Source organism: Haplochromis burtoni, unplaced genomic scaffold, assembly GCF_018398535.1.
Source record: "Haplochromis burtoni strain Fernald_Lab_line unplaced genomic scaffold, NCSU_Asbu1 Contig_47, whole genome shotgun sequence".
NCBI lineage: Eukaryota > Metazoa > Chordata > Actinopteri > Cichliformes > Cichlidae > Haplochromis > Haplochromis burtoni.
The window spans coordinates 2434471-2461732 of NW_024582408.1; the positions used below are offsets into that span (position 1 = coordinate 2434471).

The window sequence follows — 27262 nt, forward strand, 5'->3', positions numbered from 1 at the left end:
AAATTAAATGTTATCTTTTTTCAAAGGAGATCCATTTCAGAGGTGTTCTCACTTTTGGATACATCCCATTTAAGTGAGAGGAGAAACTGAATAAGGAACTTATGTTAGTTACCCAGTGGCTCTGGCAAGAGTGGCACCACAGTAGATTTAGACACATTAACACTGTGTCGAAAAATGTTTTTAACTGCAATCTAAACTTATGAAAGAAAAAAAAAAACTCTAGCATGCTGATAAGTCTTTTGCCAGTTTGGTCAAATTTGTTTTGTAAACGTGCCTGATGGCCTTGATGGACATGGTTATTGCTTCCTGTTCTTAGCTGCAGCCGGTTTGATAGTCTACTGCTGTCACCCATCTGCTTCAAGGTTCAATTGTGCATTCGGAGATGCTCTTCTGCATACCTTGGCTCTGACAAGTAGCTAGTGGTTTAGACCAGCGGTCCCCAACCCCAGGGCCACAGACTAGTAACAGGTATCAGGCGGCGAGAGTTGAGGCTCGGGTGTGAAATTGATGGTTTTCAGGGTTTTTATTGTTAACTTGTCCTGACAAATACCCAAATATAACTATATAAAAAAAATAAAACTAACACTGAAAACAAAACCTAAAAATTCTCAAACATTAAAAGCTAAACTCAAACCACCAAACCTGGAATCTGAACTGAAATGGAAACTCAGAACTACAGAAAAGATAAAAAGAAAACCTTCTCTTTGATATAAAAGCCAGACAAAATATGTGACTTGTTCACATGTGTTTTATTTTATTAACAATTCATGAGCACAAAATTGTGCTTATGAATTTGCAAATGAACTGCAAAGAATCAATACAGTATTTGTTGGAATCACACTAACTGCTCTTATCAATACTGATAGAAAAACAAAAAAAAACAAAACCAGAAACTCGGCAGTACTTAGCAGCATTACTGTTTGTAACGACAACCAGCTACAGTGGTTTGTTATCACAGCGTAAAATCATAAAATGAGACACAAAATCAAATACTGACAATGGAAGTACCTCCAAACTGTGCAGATTACAGCAGATCTCTCTCCTGCACTTCTGAGTGGAAGACGGTGCCCTGCAAAAAGCACTGATGCTTCTCTTCTGTTTGGTACCTAAAGAGTTTCTGATCTGCTGCTTCATTAGGGAGTCAATTAAAAACCAACACATAAAGACTCCCACACACAAACTGTAACAGTAAAACACTTGATCCTTTGGTCTAGAAAATATGTATGTACAGTTATAAATAACTATTAAGCATAGAATAGAAATGGTTCTATTTTGTTGATAAATGACTTTGCATAAAACTGAGATCAACAGAGAAACAAAAATCACCAACAGACACACGCACACCGACAACAAAATCAAAGATTAAAATTGAGTCCATCCCTGTAACGATCACCTCCTCTACAATCGAGGAAAATGTGCAAGTCAAATTCCAGTGACAGTTTACCAACCGTCCCTGGTTCGTTTTTCACTCTCCAGTCTTCTGTTTACGTCCTTCGACTCATGGTGCTGGGACACAGTGACCTCTAACACAGCCAGGACGTGGGCACCCACTGGGGCTCAGTGTCCAGTTTATCTATCATCCTGCGCAGCTCGTGGAAAGCTTGGTCTGGATCCACGTTCAAGATGGTTGCATCAAAGTAGTGGCTGAAATTTTGCTCCATCTCGCGGGCCTTTTCAATGACCTCCTTCAGCATGTCCGGCTGTGCACAGGACATGGACATCAGTTCAAGAAACTGCAGTAGTGACTCTTATTATCACGTGTCTTCATTCTCAAGTCTTCATGAACAGAGGCAATGTTTATTTACTGATTTTTATATCTAAATTGGGATCCAATACATTTAAACAACGGTGTACACACATAAAAAACGTGCCTGGGACTTTTCCCCACATATTAACTGCGATCTATAAGAATGTGTCATGTGTACTTCACACCATGTGTACACACTTTTTTTTTTTAGGGTTAGTTTTTTTTTGAGTTTCAGTTCAAAATTGTTTTGTTAAAATTTAAAATAATTAAAAAAGGCATTTTTTTTTATTATGGAATCACCTTTTGTTCTTCATAAAATAATAAAACTGATTTGCCTTTCTCTTCGGGTGATGCTATAAATTCTTTTCTCTCTATAAGTTAACGCATAAATGAAAAGGATGAGATCTTGTTTTTGTTTTTTGATCCATTTTTTATTTTTATATCACCATCTTGGCCAGCACTACTTCAAAGACCGGTGCTGTGCTGACAGACTTTTGAAAAGCCGATGATGTGATGATGTCATTTTATTTAGTAAAGTGAGTAAAATTTATTTATTAATTAAGCGCTTTTCACAGACAAACAGTCGCAAAGCGTTTGTGTGGGCTTGGTTGTTTCTGAGACCATTAAACCAAACACCTTTCCTTCTCTCTACTTCTTTAGTCACAGTTTTGTCTAAGAGTTTATGGCCTAAAGAGTCTTTTTTCACAAGCAAAATTACCCAGATTAATTCATGACTAAAGCTGGGATTGGGAATTGAGCTAACAGTGTATGCAATTTATAAACAGGACTATGTACTGCTCTCCATGACTGATGAAACAATACCCCTTTCTGCCTTTGTGTTTACACACAATTTCACTTTTGTTTGGTTTGTGTGCATCTTGCCTCTAGTTTTACTATCTCATGGCGATTCTGTGAGTTAGAGACCAGTTTTTATGCAATATATGTGAGTAAATAATGGTCATTCCCTGCTCTGCCTGAACTATGTTTTCTTTTCTGAGCTGGTCAGCGTTTACCTTTGGTGTTTTCCCCTCTGTGGCCAGCAGGGTGCGTAGTCGCTCCTGAGAAGGAGGAGCTATGAAGATCACATATGGCTTAAGGTTGGAGGATCTCAGGACTCGCAGTGACTGACAGAAGAAAAAAATCAAGGCACAAAGAAACAAAATGAATGGAAAGAGCAACACAAGGAAAAAAAAACAGATTAAATATGGTGTCTTCAAATGTGTTATTTCAGCTTTGATCAGGCTTAGACAGGATTAAGACTTATGTTGAGGAAATGAAAGGGGGTCATTATGTTCTGGCAGGGCCACAGTGGTTAAGATCACAGATGAGGAAGGATCTAACGGGCTTTGTAATTAACATGTTAGTGTCTGGACAGTAACGAGGTCTCTTACCCTTGTGTGTAGGCAGAGCAGACAGATGCGTCCAGAGTTGATGACGTGTCGGACGGAGTCTGTGCTGGTGCCATACAAGTTCTTCTCGTACTCCCCCGATTCAATGAACTTTCCCGTTGCCAAGTCGGCTTCAAATGCAGAACGGGTTACAAAATGGTACTCGCGCCCATTCCGCTCATGTATCCTCGGGCTCCTGGTTGTATCTGAGCCGTTAAGAAGGACAGATATAACTGTTTTACATTTTCTGAGCTTTAAGTTGTGTATATATATATATACATATATATACATATATATACATACATACATATACATACATATATATATATATATATATATATATATATATACATATATATAATATATATACTATACACATATACATATACATACATATATATATATATACATATATATTATACATATATATATATATATATATATATATAATATACTATATATATATACATATACATATATATATATATATATATATATATATACACATATATATATAATATATATACATATTACATATATAATATACATATATATATACATATATATATATATACATATATAAATATATATACATATATACTATATATATAATATACATATACATATATATATACATACATATATATACATATATAATACATATATATATATATACACATACATATATATATATCATACATAGCAATAATAATATACACATATATAAACATATAATATAATACAAATATATATACAATATATACATATATATATATATATATATATATATATATAATCATATATATACATATACATATATATATATATACATATATATATAATATAATATACATATATATATATAATATATATATACATATACATATATATACATATACATATATATATATATATACATATACATATATATATATATATATATATATATATACACATATACATATATACATATATACATATATATACATACATATACATATATATATATACATACATATACATATACTATAATATATCATATACATACATATACATATATATACATATATATATAATATACATATATATATCACATATACATATATACATATATACATATACAATATATATATATATATATATATACATATATATATATACATCCATATAATAACCATATATATATATATATAATTATATATATATAACTTTCTTTTTTTTTTAATTTATCTGTGTGACAAACAGTTGTGCATTATGTGATAAGTTAAATGGTTTCACTTCTTTACTGAACACCAGAAACGCGTTCCGCTCATCATCTGAGGTCTGTGATTAACATTTCACGTCGCCTCGCTCTGGGCTCTGTTGCTTTGACCAAGCGGAGACTTACGTGGAACAGCGACAGCAAACTTCTCGGGTTCGATGGAAAGAAGCCTCCGGCGCAGCTCATCGTGACCGCTGTTTGTTGGGCCGATCAGAGCTATGGGGCGTTTGCGGTTGGCAGGCTGGTGATAGAGCGACATCTCCTCATAGGTCAGGATGTCATCGTAGTCTGAGGAGACAGCGTGGGAGGGGTTATTGAAACATCCCTGACCTACATACCAAATTACTTTGAGCTCTTGGGCTGACCTGTGACCTCTCTGTGGAGGATAGAAAGATGCATGGGATTAAGAGTTCAATAAATTTACTGTGTTTGAGTAAAGTTTTTTTTCCATAGTGCTTCATATCTGACCCTCATGGCTCACAGTCTGCCACTTTTAGCCGTGGATCAGGTTCATTAGAACAGTATGTGTGCTACTTAGTGAATATTTGTGTTTCTATGTGTGAGCCAATCACAGCACAGGTTCCTCCAAGCCATTTAGGCACCTGCTGGTCACCTGTTCGTGCGCCCTCTGATCCTGTCTGTGAGGGTAGGACTAATCTGACCGGAGACACACCAAGTCTGATCAAGCTGAAGTGAGAAAGACGAGACGTGTCAGCTCTGGTGTGGAAGTGGTCTTTCACGTGTGATAAAGACAGAGCGACACTGGGTTAAGACTGTAACCAGAGCCCACTTTTAAATGGGATTATTGCTCAAACCACTGAAGAGCGACACAAGAGAAGAAAGCCTTACCTGTACTTTTGCTGGACTGTGACGTGCTCTTCTTCCTCTGTTTCTTACTCTTCTTTGGGTACCAATTCTTCCCTGTTATTACAAAGAAATTTGCTTTAGAAGGCAAATTATCACAAGACTGTTAAAACACGCTGAGCACGTTAACTTCGTCTTACCTTGCTGCTCTCGACTTCTGTCTGTTAGAGTTTTCTTTAATGTCTCTCTCTGTTGCTGGAAGCTCTTACCTTAAAAAAAAAAGAGAACGTACAGACAGTTATTAGTAATTTATATAAATTCTATTATACTGGAACATTATTTGTGCCTAGACTGGACGATTACTACGTGGCCAGAAACCACCAATATTACAAATCCTAAGCTTTTGCAAGCCTACTATTGTTTTTCTTTCTCTACCTAAAGAGGGGGAGACAAAAAGATGGCCCGCTTTCCATTTCCAGTGCTTAACCCACTCTTTCGTCCCACCACAACAAGGCCTAGGTCAGAAAGTAATCACAAATAATTCTCAGGTGTTTGCTTTAATCTGCTTGACGTGCCAGATGGATGCTGATTCCTGCCAGGGTAGTAGTGCCAGATTAGCTATTAGTCACTTTCAAGTACTCTTCTGAGACTGGGTTTCCAGTTACTAGAAGGGGTCGAGCACATTACTGGCTTATCATTATTTTATAAGAAGCTCTCCTATGTAGCCCATGCATTAATTATTAAAGATTTTATTTCATGTATCATCTCTCAGAAATATGCCATTTTGGAAAGTTGTTACCACGATGTGAATTAATTATGTGTGTACGCTATAGGCAGTGTCACAGTTATTCTTTCTGGCAATTTTAAGTGTGTAACCCCACAAATAGTATTCGCTTTGCATATATCCATATACGGGCTCCAGTTTTTTGTGTTGCTTTTCCATTATAGATGATACTCAGTACATCTAGTAATGATTAATAATCAACAAATCTACCCAAGTTATATAATTTCATATCTTAATGTGCACATTTCCACGTAGCATTTTGTTTGTGCTTACTGACCGACGGTTTAACCGACCACAAAAATAAATACAATTTAATTAAGTTTTATTTATATAGCGCCAAAGTACAACAACAACAAAGCTTCGGTGTGCTTTATACTGTAAGGCAAAGACCCTACAGTATTCTGGAGAAAACCCCAACAATTAAACGTTCTCTATGAGTAAGCACTTTGCGATGGTGGAAAGGAAAAACCCCCCTCTTAACAGGAAGAAACCCCCAACAGGACCAGGCTCAGGGAGGGGCAGCCATCTGCCACGGATGGTTGGGGTGTGAGGGGAAAGAGAAAAGAATAAATAAAAAAGAGCTACTCATACCAAAACAGGAGCTTAACATTAAATAACATTTTACTACTCCTCCTCTTACACATTTGAGCCTTGTACATTGCAAAAAGTATTAAAAAACAGCATGTATATTTTAAAATATAATACGATGTGGGGGGTTTTAATATAGTTATATGTCTTTTATTACTCCATGCTGTGTGTATGACATCACAACTATAGGTATTTGTATATATTATGCAGTATTATGTCCTTGCTGTTATTATTTGTCCTTGTTAAGCAATAAACTTCATAATGACATTCAGCTCCGGTCTGACTTCTACCTGGAATGAGTCCAGCCAGGGGCTGGTTTTCCTCATCTCCATCCCTGTAGGCTTGCCACCAGTTGGAGTCATCCTGGCTGATGACATGGAGTATATCTCCCTTCTGGAAGGACAGGCCAAGCTCTCGACACGGCACGAAGGGGTCATCAGACGGGTCGTAGTCAAAGTACGCTCGTACGTGCATCTGAGGGCAGGGTTTTACATTGTGAAGGACTCTTGCACGCATGTAGACAGGCCATCTCACGCACATACGGCCACATACTGTAAGATACTTACCACAGTCTGTCTGTGCGGGGCAGGTTTAATCTGAGAGCTGGGGATGAGGAGGAAGGTCAGAGTGCCATGCATTTGTTGCTGTGGAAAACATGAATTGCAAAAAATTGAACACAACAGGAATATGAAGAGACATTATTCATTTACTTGTAATTTAGGAGATAGATTTTATATTCTGAGAGCACACTTAGTTCAAACAACTATTATTTGCATATCTTTTTTAAATGACAGCTTGAAATTCAATTTGCCTAAACAACATTTTTTTTTAGCAGTAACATTATTTTATCTATTAATAAGAATTATATGTTAAAACTCTTTTAGAAATATTCATTTATTATTTCAATTTAGAAATAATCATTTTTTAAAGTTATATTCTCTGTGAGTGAAACCTACTGCAACCAGCATCTCAAGTAAGATACCTGTTTTATATATATATATATATATCCCGATGCCCTTTGTGACATTAAAGTTACAAACAAAGTGTCCAGGTAGCAGCAATCTGAATGTTCATTACAACATGAAAAAGTATTTGTCCCCTTCTTGATTTCTTAGGGTTTGTTTTGCATATTTGTCACACTTACATGTTTCAGATCATCAAACAAATTTAACCCCTTAAAACCTGAATCATGAGAGACCTGTCAGAAATCTTTAATTTTTTGATAATGGAGTGTTTGTTGAATCTTTAGACAAAATATATAAAAATATATCAAATCTGCATATGTGAGTTTTAATTTGAAGAACATTTGCTACATAAATAATATTTTCGCAATTTAGTAATTAAAAGTGTGTCATGCAATTTCTATCATCTTTTGGGGTAAAAAAAAAGTCACACTGATGATGTAGAAGTCTCAAAAACTCACAAAAACACATGTATCAAATATGATCTGCTTGGCTTTAAAGGGTTAATAGTAGTCAAAGATAACCTGAAGAAATACAAACTGCAGTTTTTATTTTGGATTATTTAATTTATTAAGGGAAATAAAATCTGCCCACTTATTAACTGGTTGCGGCACCCTTGGCAGCAAAAACTGTAATCAATAACTGGCAATAAGTCACATTGCTGTGGAGGAATTTCTGCCTTTTCTTCTTTGCAGAATTATTTTAATTCAGCCACACTTAGTAATCCTTACTTGGATTAACTTTTATCCATCTTTGATCTTAAAATCTGTTTGATGAGCTGACGTTTAAGATTAAGTTAACATTTATGGGGGACAAATATTAAAAAAAAGAAATCAGAAATGGGACAAATAGTTTTTCATGTCACCGTATTGAAATACTTTGTGCCATTATTAAAACAAAACAAACTGCTATGAAAAATAAAAGAGCACTTGAAATTACCAGCAAGTCGTGGACTTCATTGACGTGTTTCCCACGGATAGAAATCCCGTTGATCTCCAGGATCTCATCTCCTTCACTGAGGAGGCCACTCCGCTCTGCTGCTCCGCCCTTTACAACACGGCTCACCACCACACTGTCCATGTCATTACGTACTGTTGCACCCTGATGACCACGCACAGACACACACTTACAAAGTTTGTACAGATGGCATAACAAGAAAAAGACCTTACATTGAGCAAAGACACAAGTCTGAAGACACAAGGAGAGGAACGGGTGTGAATACAAAGAAATGCGACCACCACTTTCATTTCCAATTCATTCCCATTGGATATGGGACACTCAGGCTGACAGGGACTCATTCTCCTCCACAGTTTGAATGCAACAACCCTTCCAATTCCATCCTCATTTCACAGGAAACCAGAGTCAAAGGAGAAACATATGTGGGCGCTAGGGCAGGTAGTTAATGATGACTATGTACTGGTGCATGAAGACATGACTTAAGTAATTTCTGCTAACTATTCTCCCTTGGAGGCCAAAGGATGTTATAGTACAACTCTACATTTAATATTAAAAGGATTAGTATACCTTGCTTGCATTCCTAACATGATGAGCCACCTTTGGGAGTGGTATTGTAGGCTCAACTGAAAACTACCATCTGGTATCTGTTCTCTTCTCTACTGATGAAGTAGGGTCAGGTTGACAGAGAAGCTGATGTACACTACTGAAAGTAAGCAGTTTACAATCCATGATGAAATCGCAGATACACATGTGCAACTGGTCAGAATGAGACTTTCAGACAGTGAACTCAAAGTAAGAAGCAGCGCAGAGACATACGACGAGATAATCTTGAAGGAACACTAGCAAAAATGAAATCAGGTGAGGCATTTTTATGACATAGCTAATTTTTATGGGTTGTGTTGCAATAAATTATGATTGCCTATCCTTGTTACCATGTTTCTTATTCTTTCTTTGCAGATACAACCAAAAAAACTGATGACATCTCACCAGTGGAGTGTCTCTGGCCTTCTCCAGCCGCACTAATTTAACCGTCTCTCCGAGGTACTGGGTCACACTTTCCTCTGCCATTTCCTGCACTGCCACGCTGTCATGGGCCTGCATCAGTGCCTGCAATGCAAACACACACATATATTGTAGAGAAAGAGTATGATCATGCAGAAATATACAAACATGTAGTGAACAAAAATAAAGTGTGAAAGGAATAAATGAGGACTTGAGGAGAAACAAAGGATGCTGCGTTCTATAGCAGTTGACATGGGAAATAAAATGATCATAAATCTTATACGGTTTTAATCAAATTCTTCACTGCTGTGATTTTTTAATGTAAAATGATGAAAGACGAAGTGATACCAAACAAGTTTCCAGACCCCTTTGACATGCACCTGCAAGCAGAAGCATCCTGCCACCCAATCTTTTTTAACAAGACCAGTCTGCAAACCCACCTCTAAGCCAGAAATAATACAGATATTGCTCCTTCACTTCATTTAATGTGACAAGCGCTCGGTACCCCACGATTAATAACCGTCGGTCCAAATTAGTTTCTCTATCCTGCAGCAGAGGGGACCTGAGAGAGCAGAGGCCGGGCTAAGCTTTGGCATACACGCAATCCGTCTTACTCTCCCCTGCATTTAGGAGTCAAAATGCACGGCCATCAATCATCAAACACCTTTGGCTGGACTGCTCCCGAGGAAACGGTGTCCCAGAAAACAATGAGAGGGAGACAAGGGGACTTGAGGGGGCCCTGCTCGTCTCTCACATGTCTCTATTAGTTTTTCACATGAAGCTGTTTACCTGTACTACAGGGTGACTCATGTGAGCCTCTGCTCCCTGCAGAGAAACCAGCATAATCTGTTCCAATTTCTGTGCCACAAGGCAGGCTCACATCTCATCACTCTGCCCCTGCCGGCTACACGGTTCCAACTCAGTGGAGGGGTTAACCGACATCGGGGGTGGGAGATTGCGATGCTTCACACGGTCATCTGGGTCAAACATCAGACCCCGTGGCGCTCCCCTGTCAAGACCCTCAACCATAAAAATCATAGCAGAGTAACGCACCTGGGGTCTTTTCTCACCTTAGTGCCTCGCTAATAGACGATGACAGCCTGATAATGTGACTTCATTTTTTCCTACAGAGGAGTCACTTTAGTCTAAACTGACAAAGGCAGAGTGTCACGCAACATCGAATAAATGCAGTTTCTGTTGTTCTTTTCACGTTGACACGCCAATTTTTTTAAAACAAAAACTCCCAATGTAATGCTGCAGGGGTTACCCAAAATGAAGCGTGTAATGTTTTTTTATTTTGTTTTTCTTTTAAAACAGAGCTGTGGGAGTGGCCTTTGTCTACTGCAATGCTAATGTTTCTGTAAAGATGCAAAAAGCAGCACATGAGAGAGGAGCATCTTAATTGTCCAGTTGGTCAGCTAGGCCAGCAGCAGTCTTTGGCAGTGTACGTCAGGTCATTACTACACGGGTTACGGACAAGTCGGACCTCGTTATGTTGAACTGTAGCCATGTCACAAACAGTGGACAAAAAAGCTCTTTAAGCAGTCCGACAAGAAGGTTGCTCAAAATTACATATGCGTAATTTAAGGACAGATACAGCATTTCACCAATTTACAAATTACATATACCTAAAGTCATATTGCCACATTTAAGTTTAAATTTTAAGTGTCTCTCCATAATAAGTAGGCATGGGCCAGAATGGTCCTTTTTTTTTTTTTTTAACAAATTCAATTTGTCTGACATCATTAGTGCTAATTTCAGTGAGACAACTCCAGTTTAAAATGATTTATTACAGCGGCAAAACATAGTTAGAGGCTGGCATCTAATTTCTGAGCTCATCCCTCCCTGCAAATATGATTGATGAGTAAATACCCCGCTGGAGACTACATATGGATACTGGGTTGGAGGATGGCTCAAAACAGGTGGGAGTGGAGATGGGCAGGACTGACATGTCAAAGAAAGTGATGGTATATTCTGCAACTTGAACAGACCGGAGGAGGGAGTGTTTGGACACATGAGCATAAAGTGCTAAAGCTTGAGCTCAGTGTTTGTACTCCTTGCAGAAAAGCTCACCAAAACACTACTGCTTCAACAACACTACACATCTCTATTAAAACTTGTGGTTGTGCTCAGTAAAAATGTGTAAAAAATAAACTAGCATAACAAACCTAATTTTTCACAACCTTTATTAAAAAAATAATTTAATTAAAAAAATTAATTTAAAGGAGGTGGATGAACAACACACCAAATGGCTAATTTAAACTGCTTGATGAATAAGTTGATCTTGAAAAAAAGCCTGACACACACACACACACCCTGAATAACACCTAAAAATAAGAGTTTTAGAATTAATATGTCATAGAGGATTTAAGGTCTTTAATAACCATCCGCCCTGGCCAAGTGTCCTTGATCAAAACAGTAAATTCCATCCATTTCATAACCCTGTGGCTGTAATGATGGAGAGCCTGACCTCTATATCTTTCATTCAAGAGAAAGGGCCCTATTTCACCTTCTAATAAAGTGCATATGACAGCAACAGAGATGTAAAACTGTCCAACTGTCTCTGAGCTGGTAGGCAGCCAAGTCTTATGGTTTATTGGCATATTCTATACTTCCACTAGGACCTCTGACATCCTAGTGGAAGGTGCAAGAAAAACAATTAGCCTTTTGGAAAGAGTCCAGTAAAACATTAATTATATTTCCAGTTGTGCAATTATCAGAATATTAACTAAATAAATGAGTTGGCCCAAAAGGTTCTGCAGGCTTTCTCGGCCTCAATGGTGCTGCCTTATAATAAAATTGCAGGTAAGGAGAGGTCATGGCTGGGAGGCTGATCTCTGACCTGGAGATGAGGATTGGTGAGCAGAGCTCTGAGCTCTAAACCCTCCTTATGTTGGCTGGACTGGAGAATCTTCTGTACCTGAAGAGAAACAGAGACACACCACAGTAAAATAATTCTGTCAAGAGCTATAAACAGTGCATCAAGTCAGAACAAACTGTCAACGGCTAATTAAAAACGTTTAACACAATAGGGACAGTCAACCTCTTAATCTTTTATAACATGACTTTTAAGTCATCTAATAAGTCACGAGAATCCAAGTAAAGTTAGAAAGTTAAATCCCCCTTTATCAAATTGACAGATATCAAATGTAGACCTCAAGGATAATTATGTATCCTATTTACTAACTTTACAAGGTTAGTTCTTCTTTCACACTTTAACATCTGAAAGCAAACACTTGATAGTTCCATGGTCTTCTCCTTACTGTACAGCTAAGGGGTCTAACTTTTTATGCATAGGAGTACAACGCTATGATGAATAATATATAAGTAAAATGTGCATGAAAGGTTTCAACTAATGACTTTATCACCATTGTCATGGACATTATTTTCTGAATCTGCGCTGTTGTATCATATTTTACAAATGTAGCTCTTTCATCTTGTGACCCTCACTTGCTGTCTGGGTACCAAAACGTACATACTGTAAATATCTATATGAAGTTTAGATGCTAAACTGTTCCCATCCTAAACCCACGTACACCATAAAAACCATGCTAGTGGCACATTCTGGTAACAAGCCTGTGGCATGGAAGAAATGTTTTCCAAGAAAACTGCAAGACAAATAACATTTTTGAAGTGATCTATGTATAACACAAGAATTTCCAAACATTTGGGGGGGGGGGAAAGTATATCTTTCAAAGTGCACACAAACATAGGTCCCTCACACAGAGTTAATTTGGAACCGCTCATGTAACTCACAGCAGGAGTTCGAATTCCGTGCAGAAAACTGCTCTACATACAGTCTTGTTAAATGCAAGTTTCATCCTGTGTTTATAATGTGCGAACTTTGTGTTTCACCAAATTTAACAAGCACTGGGGACTGGAAAATCCCCGATCTGAACGGCAGCATGTCAAAATTCTGGTCAATTTCCAGCCTGTCAAAAAATGTCCCAGTTTTCTTTCTTTCCTCTCTTTCTCTCTGTGCCATTTTAATCCTTTGGCTCTTGTGTTGTAATTTCATGAAACAATGCAGTGGCTGTGGCTTTGGACTCTTCATGAATAATCGCTAATTATTTTGGCCTTCTGTTTCTTCCCCTTCTTCTCTTGTTTGGAGCTTAGTTCATCCGTTACACTAATCAAAGCTCTCACTAACAAGGTGACGCACTTTCCCTTCCCCCCCTTAGTGGTGCGGCGCCGCGGCCCACGCTGCTGTAAGCTGCTGGAGTTTCTTTTTCTGGCCGCCCAGATCCTGGCTTCCTTCCCGCAGTGCGCTGCACTGCTCAGCCAGCATCAAGGGCTGCCGAGAGATTAGTTTACCCAGTGGTCAAAGTGAGTGTCACACAGAACAGCCACTTAGTTTAGACATGCTGCAGCTCAAACTTTAATGCACTGATAAGCGCTTCGGGAGCTGGCCCGGTGGATGGGTGCGCACACTGATTTACTGTACACAAGAAAGGGAAGGGAAGACAATGTGCTGTGTGTGTGAGGCAAAACAGATCATCACACCCAGCCTCTTTATCTTCAAACCACTCCTGTCATGACTGGAATAGCAATTCTGTTGCAGTGCTGCTTGCTGGCCTTTGAATGAACTCTACACAGCTCACAGTCTGTTTTGTTGACACAAGTTGTACTATTACACATCTAGCCATCAGCTAAACATCACACTGAACGATGTCCTGAAAAGTCTCCATTACATTCTTTCATGTTACACCTATCACAAGTTGACACTAATCCTAATGAAGTGCCTATTGTGGGTGTAACTTGTCACAGATATACAGAGCTTCTATGTGTTTCATGGCAAACCACATCAGAATTTCAGTCTTTCTACAAGGTCTGTTCTGTGTGACAGGCTCTATTTTGAACACTGTGTGCAGAGGCTCAGTTCTGCTGGGACACAAATCAATTACTGCTGCTTTGCTTCAGCAGAGACCAGCTGGTGTTTTGTCAACAAGGAATTCAGGTGTGGCAGATTACCACCTACTCAAACCTAAAGATTGAATTGGTTTGTTGCTCTCTGTCACCTTCTGTACTGCAGCTCTGCAGGCACTGTAAACTGTTATTTAAATAGAAAACAGCAACTACCCGATGAAAGGTATCAAAAATAAAAAAATTAGTTAAAAAACACTCATTATTTTTTATATTTACAAATAACCTGAAATACACCTTCCTCCTTTATTTCCCTGTCATATCATCCACTTTTCAACCTAATTGTCATATTAACGTTCTTGAATCTCTTTTGTTGGCAGCTCACTCAATTTTTATGCGCAGCCTGGATCTCACATATCCCTCATTTTTGTTTTGACTCACCTTGTTAACCGCAAGACAATTTACATTTCATAATTATTCAGACTGGCATGGCTGTCTTTTGGGCAGCTTTGTTGAATTAATCATCACCTCGAGCAAAGATTTTTCACGCTTCACTGAGTTTGCTCAGTTGCTTTACTCACATATGCGCTTTGAAAGCAAATATAAACTGAAAGGGTCCAAGGAATTAGGAATTAGGAATTGCAGCCTGAGTGCCTTTTTGCCTTTATGCATAAAATGCAACCTCTGCAGAGGCCACCCTTGGACTAATGAGGTACAAAACTGGTTTTGTGACGTGGTTCAAATAATTAAAGTGAGGGCTTCATTATTCTCAACGCAAGACTGTGGACAGCTTCATCTGCAAATATAGTATTGTATATTTGTATACATAGTATTGCCAATGTTTCAGCCGTAACAAACAACTAGAAAATGATCATCCCACATACCTCCAGGCAGAGGTCTTGAGCTTGTGATGTAAGGGGGGAGGTGGGACTGACTCTACTCATCTGCTGAGACACAGCGCTGTATATTGAATAGGCAGTCCTGAAGTCTTCCTTAGTGAGGAGCTGCGTTATAAGCTCCACATCCTGCTGGCTCTGAGCATCAGTCAAGCAGTGCTGCACCCACTTCAGAGTCTGCAGCAACTCCTCCAGCTCTGAGAAAGAATCACAGACAGTGAGTAGGGGAACAATAGTACAGAGGCAATGCCGAGGAAAAGTCAGGACTTTAGCTTTTAGTCCTTTAAGTTTAAAATTTTCCTCATTGTTTGTCTTCTAGGTTTACTTTTCTGGCAGCATAGCTTCTTACTGCATTTAAATTCTAAGTCTTATACCTGTATATCAAAGTTTTCCACTAGCACATTCTGTATTTGGCCCAGGGTAATCTCTAGCTATATCACACACAGATCTACAACCTTAGTACTGCAGCACACAAGCTGTCTGTTGCTCTTAAAACATGTTATTTCTAAGTCATGTACAGAATATTTTCATTTTCAGAGGCATAATTACTTTAATTTTAGTGGAACTAGAGCTGATTTTGCTCCACTGCTTTCAAAGGTAATAGCCACCTCTGCTGCAAAGCCACCACGCATACTGTACATAGTATGTTTCTGCTAAATGAATAGTTGTTTACTTTCAGTGCAATGAAAATATAAAAAGAAGGTAGAAAATTTTAAGATTAGCAGTGCAATCTTCAGGAGTCATGGCATAAGAAAACATTTGGGAGCAAAAATCAAAACAATAATTAGACATCTTGCTGTGGAGGTCCAGAAATTTGCTCCCAGGCCACTAGTTATCTATGAGTCTTTATTTTTAGTCAACCTTTGTTTCAGTTCAGTAGTTGCTACAGTGTTTACACTGGAGATTTAATATGGAAGATAGTAAGAATACATTTTGTGGCATCCTTTTTTTTTTCACTTCACATTTTCTTGGACAACGTTCATGAAGTAGTTTACAGTCTAGAGTAATGTTCATTATTATTTACTACTGACTGAAATTAGATTTTATAACTGAACGTGCTAAAAAGTAGCTTGACACCAATATCATCTGAAGTATTTATATAGTAAAGAAATAATAGAAACTTTGAACTAATCCTACAGAATATTGTGTGTATTTTATTATACCACAGCAAAGCTCTGTCAAACCAAAGTCTTAGACGGGTCAAGGTACACAGGCACTGTCTGTGAAAAAAAAAAAAAAGATAAGACCCTGAAGACCCGGTAAAAGTTACTTCCCAGGAAAATCACACTGTCCAGCTGTGATAAAAAAAAAAAATTATTATCATTATTATTATTACTACTGTTGTTGTTGTTATAAATACATTAGAGTAAGGGCTGAAAAAAATTACCAGTACTTTAACAATTTGTATTTTACCCACTAAAATAAGGCTCATACTACATAAATCATGATCACTGAGTGCATCTTAGTTATATACTGATGACTTTAAATGATCTTAAACTGTATAGAAAATATAACAAAGACACTTTTTTCAACATAAACAAACAAAAAACATGTTGATCCATAGTGGTGCGCTCATATTATGCCATACACTCTTCTTCTAACAACATTTTTTTCCTGGAATGCTGAATTTTTATTTTATTTTTTATTAATTTTATTGCTATTTCTGGTTTCTGTTATTTTATTACTATATTTATATTTGTATTGTACAGCACTTTGGTCTACCAGGTGTGTTTTTAAAGTGCTATATAAATAAATGATGATGATGATAATGATGATGAATTTTGTGCTGGGTTCAGCTAATCACGCGCCCTATGGTAGCTGGGATAGGTACCCTGCAACCCTGAAAAGGATAAGTGGAAGAGAATGAATGGATAGGTTCAACTAATCAGTGGAAACTGGACATCAGTGACACCAAACCAACCATCTTTAGTAACATCTTTCAATTTACCCTTTCACTGTTTAGTCACTAGTTTGACTCTTTCTGTTTTACCAAAATTTTTTCTTAAGTATGCATACATCCCATTCTTTCAGGCATGTCTTCCTCACTGCAATCTCTCACTTCACACCTGTTAACTCACCGACTACAGAATCCAGGGAACATGTGTCTTTGGTGGCTTTTTCCTTTCCCTCAAAGGTGGGATTGTCAATGCCCACTTTAGGGTTCTGCGACAGCTTCTTGAGCCTTAGGGAAGAGTTGAGGTCAATTTCATGCTTCAACCTGCTGTCCTCTTCCCTCCTTTTTCTCAGCTCCTCTTGGTAATGCTGGATCCTCTCCATGTGGGCACTGCACTGTGGAGATTTGACAAGGCTGCTTTCATCCCCTGGACAGTCCACGGCCCTCTCCCTGTGGCTCTTGATCAGGCCTGAGGCCTCTTGCACATAACCGTTCATATGGGATGTGATCATCCCTGCTGCAGCAGTGTACCGCTCAAAGCACTCCAGTGTTTCCTGAGATCTGCTGGAGTGTTAGGAGGGACTGATGCTGAGACTGCTCAACTCAGGGGCCATACTGAAGCAGTGGAAGATGTAGTCCTTTTCCCTTTTTCTGTAATTTGTCATCCTGAAATTCAAACAGAAAGTTTCAAAGGTTTAAAACACTTCCTCTAAGTGTTTACATGCTTAATTCTAAAATATCTTTGAGGTCTTTGCTGCCAGCACATTTACTTTTTCTATAATTTTACAGATTGTAAATTAAAAAGAGTGTCACTTAATTTATAAATAAATGTTTCAACAAAAATCTTGATTTGTTTCTTGTTGTTGTTGTTATATGCTCTCAGCATTTATTTGTTCACACTTGAAATAAAATACACCCATAGAAACATTTGCAAGCCTTATTAATGTAGTCTACGATCATGTAATATAAACTATGATTTAAACACACTATTTAATATTAATTTATCATTTAGACCTATTTTGAAACTAAATATGCAAAGATTTCCTACTTAGTTTCTCAAATCGTTTTCCCTTCATCTTAACTTTGCAGTAAAGTGAATATGTTATAGGACTGTTTTAGACTGCTACTACTAAGTAGCAGTTTCAGAAGTTGCCGTCTGAACCTGAATAACTGTGTTACTAAAAAACTTGCTCAGGCATGTAAACCTCATACTGAATCTGTGATGTTTCAGCAGCCTAGACTTGTCATGTTGAAGTTCTTTAACGTCTCAAATGACTCACATTGCAAAATTTCAGTCATGCTGAGACTTTGTGTTGCCTGTTGATCAGTGCCAGCACCGGCTCCCACGTCCTCTCATCAGTCTCACCACTAATCTAACTCCTAACAGGAAAGGCTTTTTAACCTTAGTCAATTAAAATCCCTTGAGTGCAGCTCCATCCAGCCATTTTCTTGTTTACACTTATCCCTAATTGCTCACCTGAAAAACTTAATCAACTCTATTGTATGTATGGGTGCCCATTATTCTATTACATACATGTATATAGTAACTGCTACTTTATTTACTTTTAAGGACGTAACATGCATTCATTTGATTCTGGTAGTACAGCAGACATGAAGCTTTGGTCAATTCATGAGAAAACCCCCCAAAAAACTTTCAATAAGTGAGTAGTGAAAGTGTTTTATAACAGGACATGTAGAAAGCCAAAACCATGTCTTGATTTCTTACATAATGTGTTTGTGTAAATACCATATTGTGGAATAGCTAATACAACCAGCTATGGCTTAAATACATTTCAGGATTAAAAGCTTGATTTTGAAAGCTTTCACCTGACCTTATTGCAAAGGCTTTGCAGTTAAGACAACCTTTACATGCAACAATAAAATAAATATAAACAAAAACTGTTGCTGAATGCCACCTCTCTTTTGTAGTAAGTCATATACTCACGTCACCCATCACTACATGGCAATCCCCCCCCCCTTTTACCTACTTCTCAAAGCTAATTACGGCTGGCAGTCTTGTCTCTCAAACCCCTCCCTCATGGAAGCATTTAGCTGTGTTTAGAGTGGCGATGTACTGCTGACAAACAGCAAAGACTGCCAGCGTACCATCTGTTCCCAAGGGCTTAATTAAGCATGGGATCTCATCCTAGCTTGGTGGCCACAGCAGAAGTGGGAGGGATGCTGGGAGGGGACAGGATACCTGTGTGGAAGACTGAGCATGAATGGGCACACACGCACACAGACCCACTCACCCACCCACCTAAACATAAGCAAGTAAGACAATACAAACAAAAAAAAACTGGTTCCAGTTAGATATTTGCTCAAGGGATTAAATATTTCTGGGAAAATAAATACTAATGCCAAATTAGACAGCGATAAATGGCTCAAATCAGCTCACCTACCTACAAAAAGATTTAGGTGACAGTGGAACACCAAACATATAAAACCCTTACAAAATAACATCATGAAGGAGGACATCCCATGACCACACACAAATAAATAGGAAACGTTATCGTGAATCACCCTGAATTCCTAGTTTTTCAGACTATGGCTCCATTAAACTTATCACCCCGAAATTAGCTTTGAGCAAGTCCTGGAATATTTGTCATGTATGTCATTTACTTACTGAGAGCAGTTTAAAAGTCCTGAAAAATGTTTGTCAAGTGAACATGGTGCACATAATAATTTTGCAACAAAAGTGTTAAAGCCTGCTCCGAGGATAAGGTATTACAACTCACTGTAAAATGCGGATAGCACCCTACACTGGCATGCTTTTTCTCGGCCAGTTTCTCTTTATATGGCCTTACAAATGATTTCATAATAACTAGTAAACATGGGAAATGGGCTTGTACCATTCCAGCATAACAGTAGATACTGTGAAATGTCTAATAAAGGCAAATAAAGACACAAAAATGCTTCTTAGTTAATTGGTAACTTTAAAATTTGCACAGTGAATCTTAAAGCACTTGTAATTTACTTTCTATTCCCAATGAGACACCAACTGTCTTGTTAGTAACAAAGGTAGAAATAAAATAAAATAAATGAGTTTCAGTTCATAGTATCCATAATTCACTGAAAATATGAATATGATAAATTTGACATGATAGCTGGAACAGGCAAATTGTAAGGAGTTAGTGTCTAAATATTACTTATTGGGTTGAAACATTAATTTGTAGCTTCGTACAACTTTTAAAAAGTAGCAGCACATTTCTACAAAGCAGTACCACATCCGCTTAGAATAAGCAGCGGTCCTAATTTAAAAGTGTAAAATTGGATTTTTAATCAGCTAACGTAACAATAGCAAGGAACTTAGCTTAGTAGCATGGTACCGCTAACTGCGTAGCTTAACGGTAACTGTCCCGCAACAAACTCGGTGTACTTACCGCTTTAAAAAGAGCGAAGTGGATGAGATTTTCGTATTATTTTACTGTCCGTCGCTCAGAAAACGTGTGATTTGTTCACACAAGTACGAGCAGGATAAGGAAGACGTGTCTCCCGGTCTTCACAGAACCATGTTCAGCCGCTGCTGTGAGTTTTGTCCGGGCACAGTCGGGAACACTTGTGGCCATTGCTGTGGAACTGCGCTTGTTGTTTTGAGTCGTCTCCGTGGCAACACTTGCGCCCCACAGCGCCCCCTCCCTGTCAGGCACGCGATGACCCCCAATCTGCCGAACTGCACCATGTACTTGAAGCCGATTAGATCAGTGACGCAGTGAGTAAGAGTGAAAATTTCCCCCATAAAATCCCTGTTAAAAGTCGTGGAATCAACAATAAGGTTAATTTTGTTTTCTTTGCTGAAATGCTGTGTTTATACATGCAACTATTCACTTGTGTGCAAATGTGCAGACTGCATGACAGAAAAGCAAGGTTCTAAATTACTGTTTCGTTTTGTTCTTACATTAAAGATAAGATCAATATCTTTTAATCACATGATAGATCACAAAATGTCAACAGTTAGGGAAAGAAATGCATTTATTTTTTAATAATTCACACTATAAATGAAAAAAAAGTGAAACCCTTTAGAATATAAACAGAAATAAAACTGGATAGTTTCAGAAAACACTCACTTTGAGAAAATAGCCTTTAGAGCACTGTATTTTTTAAATTCTTCCAAATTCGTATTGGAAACTCACAAATAATGCTTCATTTCTTGCCCAATCCTATACAAGGTTTTAACCTCAGCAGGCTTGACCACGTCTAAATGCCTAAATGTGGTTTCTCCCATGTGATTGAGTAATACGATATTTGCATAAACAAGAAACTGAACAGATGTAGCTAAAAACAAAGTGACCAGCGGGTGTGAGTACATATGAAACATCATTCATATGATTCTTCGCAGACTAGCGTGTGAGCGTTACTTTAATGCCGCAGCCTGTAAAAGTCAAGTTAGTTCTAAGCGCTATATAATTTATTTTGTGACTACATTTCTTGAAAATGTGCTCTAAAAGTCCAAGCTAACTGTAAATTAACCTGTCTTTATTTTAGTGAAGTAAAAGTGGCATAATTACCTCCAAAGTATAAAGTAGTATAAAACGGAATTAATGACAGCACATCCACAGATCACAAAATATCACAGTGAATTTTAAGGAAGCGTATATAAAATTACGACTGAAGATCACAGAGGAAGCTGCATCACACTTGGAGGACTGCCTTATTCTCCTCCTAATAATAATATTACTTTCTATAAGCTTTTTCAAAAGGTTCAAACAACAACTTAGTATCTTCAGAGAGGCTTTGACTGATCATAAATCCTTTCATTTGTTTTTTTTAATCTAAATGGCCTAATTTAGTTGAATGTATTTACAAAAACTAGACACTTATGTATATCTTCTAATGAATAAACACAGTCATTGCACTTGAGGGTATGAAGAAAGCGCCATTATTCCTGCCGTCATCTTCACTCTTATCCTCTTACATTCAACACATTTTACACACATCCACACTGATGACTTTAACTAAGTTCTTGTCACAGTACTATTATTCATTGCAAGCTAATTGGATCTACTGTCATTTTACCTTGCTGAGAAGAAGAGAAACTGTCTAATCTCAAGCTGCCTAAGAAATATCTCCACTGAAGCCAGGAGCTGCCTTTTCTAGCCGTACTTTCTATTTGGTTAATCCTTTCTGACACTTTTGTGCTTAACCTCTTTTCCTCGTTAGGCTCCCTTCTGCCAGTTCCCAATTCTTAAATACTTAGCTTCCCTAGAAAGATAGACAGTTAAAACCTCCTAGGCTCTTCCAATGCAACTGATTTTTTCATGTTTATCTAAGGAGCAGTGAGTAAAAGAAGTACTAAAAAAGTAACCACAAAAAAAAAAATTAAAAAAAATTAACAGTGTAAAAACCGTTAAACTGTGAAAAAATCTCAAGCCATCTCTATTTTTTTCTATATATGCTAAGAAAATGGGAAACAGATGCAGTGATTTATTGAAACATGCGCAAACATACATGGAAATGCATTGAGGCAAAACCAAGTTGGTATAATTCTAATGAGCTTGAAAGTCAATATTTGGTATGATCACTTTTATTTCTCACCACAGCCTCTCTTAAGCCCCTTTTCCATTAGTATCCACTCAGATCAGCAAACTCTCTTATAATTTCTTTAAGTAGTCTTCAGGAATAGTTTTTCAGGCTTCTTGAAGGCTTCTTCAAACCTCTCTTTTGGAATTTCGGTGCCTTTTGTTCTTTTCTCTGTTGAGATGATCCCACACTGCTTCAATAATTTTGAGGTCTGGGCTTTGGGTAAATCAAGCCATGACTGACTATCCAGTTATGCATCAAACAAGACCTCAAGACAAGATGGATAGTGAACAGCAGATGGATACACTGAAGGTCTACATGCTTCTCTCAGGTTGTGTTAGATTTTTTCCTCTTCTTTATGTCATTTTTTTGTAGATTCAAGTAAAGAAATGGAAATAAATAAATCTTTTCTTGTGACAGGCTGCTAGTAACGACGTGCCTAAAGATACAATTTAAAATTGGTTCCTTGATAAGTTTTCTGATATGTGTAGCCACAACACTGGTTCATCTCTCGAGTTAGGTGTGATATTGTTGAATGATTTACAGGTCAGAGTTAAGTAGCTTAAAGAAGGAAAAATCAGCCAGTGTCCGAAGAAAGACTTTGAAAGCCCCTCAGAAAGCCTGAAGAACTATTGCTCAAGACCACTACAAGAAGTCTGGCTCCTTGGAAGTAAAATCTTAAGAAATGAGCAATGACTCAAAAATATTGCACAGCAATGTCCATTCAAAGTCATATAAATGAAACCACATTAGTTCAGTATTAAAAAACAGACCCTAGTTTTAACAACTTTACATGCTACTCCTAAGGAGGATGAGAAAAATAAAGGGATAGAAAAACTGTAAAATAGTGGAAAGCTGAAAATCTTTGGACCCTAAAATTGTGGGTGTTTTTAAGTTAAAAGTCACAAACCAAAAAAATTAACCACCACTTTTTAATCTTTAAACAGAAATTGTGATTTTTCTTGAACATTTAGTCAAATCCATATTTAATAACTGTATTCACTGAGTCCCTCTTGTTATGATCAGTGATTGTTAAGACTGGTAAACTCTTGATTCATTCATACACTCCTCTAACCTTCACGCTACTTTTAGCCCCAAAGAAGAAATTCACTGCTTTTTCATTAGATATATTTTATTTAAAAAAAAAGGAAACCCAACAAGAACTTGTTTTTTTTACATAATGATCAAGGATTTTTATTATCTTAGTCTCTTTCATCAGTTTCATTTCATTACAGAAAATGTTATAGTACAGCGTTGTTCAATGTCTCCTCATTGCTTAATAATTTCCTTAGGAGTGCTGGTCACATATATCTGTACAATATGATTCTTATTTTTTTCTGTACATTTTTTGTGAAGTTGGTTAAAAAGGCTGTCAGCACTTAAAGAAGCTGTTTCTTTTCTTTCATTTTTTTTTTTCTTAAATAGTTGATCAAATAAAAGATTATTTTTCCCAGGTTCAGCTCGCTCGTGGTGGGGTTTGGGACGGAGTTTACACCCGGTCACCATGAATATAAGGAAGCTTTAGGGTCCTGGGCCGACTGGGGTGTGCCCCCCCCCCCCCTCCCCACCCTCCCCGACACCGCCTCTTCCTTGCCCAGGCATTTGGCACTGCGCACATAAACAAGACTCACAAGATAAACAACAAGCAAAGCTCTTTGTGAAGCCATTATGATGCATACTAATGAGAGAAAAACAGAAGTGTCACCTTGATGGGCACTCCAAAGAGGAAGTGGCCTTTATGTGCCCCCCCTCTTCCTCTTAGCTGAGCACCGTGGGGAATCTGGAGCCTTCCTCGGTGTTTTCTTTATTTTCATAAAACAGAGTATTTTTTTTCCACTAAAGATGAGAAAATAATAATTTTCTTTTTTTTTTCTTTTTTTTGTCCTGGCAGGCACCTACAGCTGTCTATTAAAATGCTACTGCTATAGATAAGGTCTAGCATTGAACACACAAAGCAATTGCAATGAAAGGAACAAAGTTGCCTTAATATAATAATGATAATAATAAGAATAATGATAATAATAATAAGAATAATCATAATAATATATTACAGAATAAATCTCTTTTTATAATTAGATTTTTTTCATTAAAAGTTATATTTTCTTTGTTTGAAATACTATAATCTTTTTAAATTAGTTTTTTCATATGTATCTAGGTTGTGATCAAGATGTTGACTATACCTCAACGTTATCCAAATCAATAAAAACTAGCTGTGCCGTTGCATATTACAGAATAGTCAATGATATGTGGACATGCACCGTGAACCACCCATTCCCTCGCTATGTGACGCCGTTTCTCCGTCCCTCCATTATGACATCATAGCCGGCCGATGACCATGACGTCGACCACCTCGCCCTTGTGCAGCTCCACGTATTGCTCTGTTTTCGGAGGTAGCATCAGGAGCCCGTTAGCACTGCGCATGCTCATCAGTCTGCTGTTCACCTGGTTCCCTGCATCAGAAAAGATGATGAGGGGAAACAATAACTGCTGTTAAAAAGAGCAGTTTTTTTTTTCCACTGCCAAACTGGCTAGTATTCAAAAACTACAGAAACCATGTATTTGAAGTAGTTTCACCTGCAGTAAATCAAAGAAACCCTGAGGCGAGCCTAGTATGGAATCATGTCTACTTCTGCTCCGTGTTCCATATAGAGATTGTGAACACTGGTAAGTCTCTTGATTATTTCCACTCTGACGAATACTAAACGGCCAAAATGATCACACGTTTACATGACTGGGAATCGAAATGCTGATCTTCAAACTCGTCTAAGAAACTGCTGCCAGTCTTGTCAGTCCTGATAATTTAAGGTGCTCTTAAATGATTGCATTTATGTTTAAAAAAACAACACAATTTTTGTAAATCACTATAAAACTAACCACACCTATGAGTGTTATTTTATCATTGTGCTCAAATGTTATTTTCCCCTCACAGATGCTGGTTTTGTACCTGTGCTCTGTGCCCACGGCAGAGGCTCCTGGTGATGCCATGTCAAAATGCAGCGGTGGTATTCAGGGCGAGGGTCCAGCTTCACATCACAAGACAACTAGAGCGAAGAAACACACAACATAAATTCTAATGCTGCATCACCCTTTTTTAATCACCACTGTGCTTGAAGTATGAAATTGAAGAGGATACACCCAATGTAGTGGAGAAAAAAATGCAAAATTTGCTTTCAGACAATTTCTTGGAATCCATCTGGCTCTCATGTTACTGTTACCTGGAACCACAAAGACAAAAGTCACAACAGGAGTCTTGCTTGAGTTCAGATGTTCACGTACACTGATTACGAAATGCTAAAGATGCTGATGAAAGCCACAATCTAAAACATGCATGACTTTCTTTCCGACTTTCCTGTGCACTCTGGTCTGGACAAGCTTTTGGACTCAGTCACACTTCATGTTTATTTAGCATGTCTTTTAATTTTCAACCAAGTCCCAGAAGTTGAATAATAAACAACCTTCCTCGGTCTTGAATGCCACACAATAGATGGCCTAGCTATACCAAGTGAATTCCAACAGAGCTATAATTTAAAGCCTAGCAGAAGTGAAAAAACCAAACTCGTTCAAATATGGCCTCTTCTAAAAAACAGAGTGCAGTCATCTTCAGAGCCACAGCCATCTTTTATATACAGTCTATAGGCTAAACACACACATGTACACACACAAATCTTCTAATGGCAAAAAATCCAGATTTGAACTGTCACAAAACGTAAGCAAGTTGGGTAAAATTCTGCCAAACACATTTAAAACAGGGCAAATACATTAGTTCAAAGATTATCTAAGTTTGCTGGCAAAAGGAAACGTTTTCTCAGAGTATTATCTGACCTGTGTCTGATGCCATCTGCTTTGGGAAATTGTCTGGCTACATCTGGCGAAGGCCATCATTTGCACCCCTAAGTGGCAGTAATGTGTTCAAGTTGATTTCTAACTGCTTTATAACAGCAAATGATGTAACACTGCACCCTGAATAGCACCCATAATGGCAGGGGACCAGATTGCTCACTCCATGATGTTAGTTGGGGACATAGGCTGTGTGTGCTCACTGTGTATTATCGTGATATGATTTTCTCACTCTACAGTTATGAATATTCATGACCGGGGAGCAGGCCTTTGGGTCAGTGTGGGCCGTGATTGGTTCCTCTGCCGAATCAGAGCAAAACACTGTGGTCATAAATATGTATCAAGCAGATGATGAAAATTATATCAAATTATGGCTGCAATGGGCTGCAATAATACACCCTGTTTTTTTACGTATAAACATAACTGTAAATGTCCCCATATATTATATATTCTCTCTGTTGCAGCTGATTGCATCGACACTCTTAAAGCCTATTTGTTACAACAGCGACTTTGAATCATCCCTCACAGGAGCAAAGGACACTTTTTGCACTTGGGAACGCGATGAAGTCAGGATGTCCCAGTTGCCCTGTGTGTCCTACCCTCGCTTTGATGATGGTGGGCCTGGGGTCCAAAATACCCTGCATCTTTCTCAAGGCAGGGATGACAAAAAGATTACAGGTGACAACAGCAGACACGGGATTTCCTAGGACAGACGGGGGGACAGAGAGAAGAGGGCGAGGAGAGAAAGCAAGGGGGGGG

The 27262-nt window shown here is 37.9% G+C and overlaps 2 protein-coding genes across 10 annotated transcripts in view; both read right to left on the reverse strand.

Moving 5' to 3' along the window:
* Positions 1-730: 730 nt before the first annotated feature.
* pals1b (protein associated with LIN7 1, MAGUK family member b) lies at positions 731-21050 on the reverse strand. Of its 2 annotated transcripts, none has more exons than XM_005921516.3 (14): positions 20530-21050; positions 17331-17812; positions 15241-15449; positions 12336-12413; positions 9479-9598; positions 8474-8635; positions 7139-7216; positions 6863-7046; positions 5401-5469; positions 5246-5317; positions 4523-4684; positions 3139-3341; positions 2761-2871; positions 731-1700 (listed from the first exon to the last, which is right to left on the reverse strand). In XM_005921516.3, exons 2-14 carry the CDS (start codon positions 17656-17658, stop codon positions 1524-1526), a joined length of 1953 nt encoding a protein of 650 aa, XP_005921578.1. In that variant the 5' UTR covers positions 17659-17812; positions 20530-21050; the 3' UTR covers positions 731-1523. The 2 variants fall into 2 exon arrangements, with proteins under 2 accessions (XP_005921578.1, XP_005921579.1); XM_005921517.2 differs by lacking the exon at positions 20530-21050 and adding an exon at positions 19253-20520.
* Positions 21051-23780: 2730 nt separating this feature from the next.
* The window catches only part of gphnb (gephyrin b), a 122204-nt gene continuing 118722 nt past the window's right edge, over positions 23781-27262 (reverse strand). For all 8 annotated transcript variants that reach the window (XM_042220377.1, XM_042220376.1, XM_042220375.1 and 5 more), the window contains 3 exons: positions 27103-27206; positions 25611-25707; positions 23781-25116 (listed from right to left, as the gene is read on the reverse strand). In XM_042220377.1, coding sequence (XP_042076311.1) covers positions 24983-25116; positions 25611-25707; positions 27103-27206 — 335 coding nt within the window. In that variant the 3' untranslated portion in view covers positions 23781-24982. The remainder of the gene's footprint in view (positions 25117-25610; positions 25708-27102; positions 27207-27262) is intronic.

What these genes read in the sequence shown, in the direction of transcription:
- pals1b (XM_005921516.3), bottom strand. Translation starts at nt 17,658, where the DNA reads ATGATCACATCCCATATGAACGGTTATGTGCAAGAGGCCTCAGGCCTG. An exon ending in AGGCCAGAGACACTCCACTG is followed by an intron (nt 8,636 to 9,478) that starts GTGAGATGTCAT and finishes CGTGGTCATCAG; the next exon opens with GGTGCAACAGTACGTAATGA. An exon ending in TGCTCTGCCTACACACAAGG is followed by an intron (nt 2,872 to 3,138) that starts GTAAGAGACCTC and finishes TTCTTCTGTCAG; the next exon opens with TCACTGCGAGTCCTGAGATC.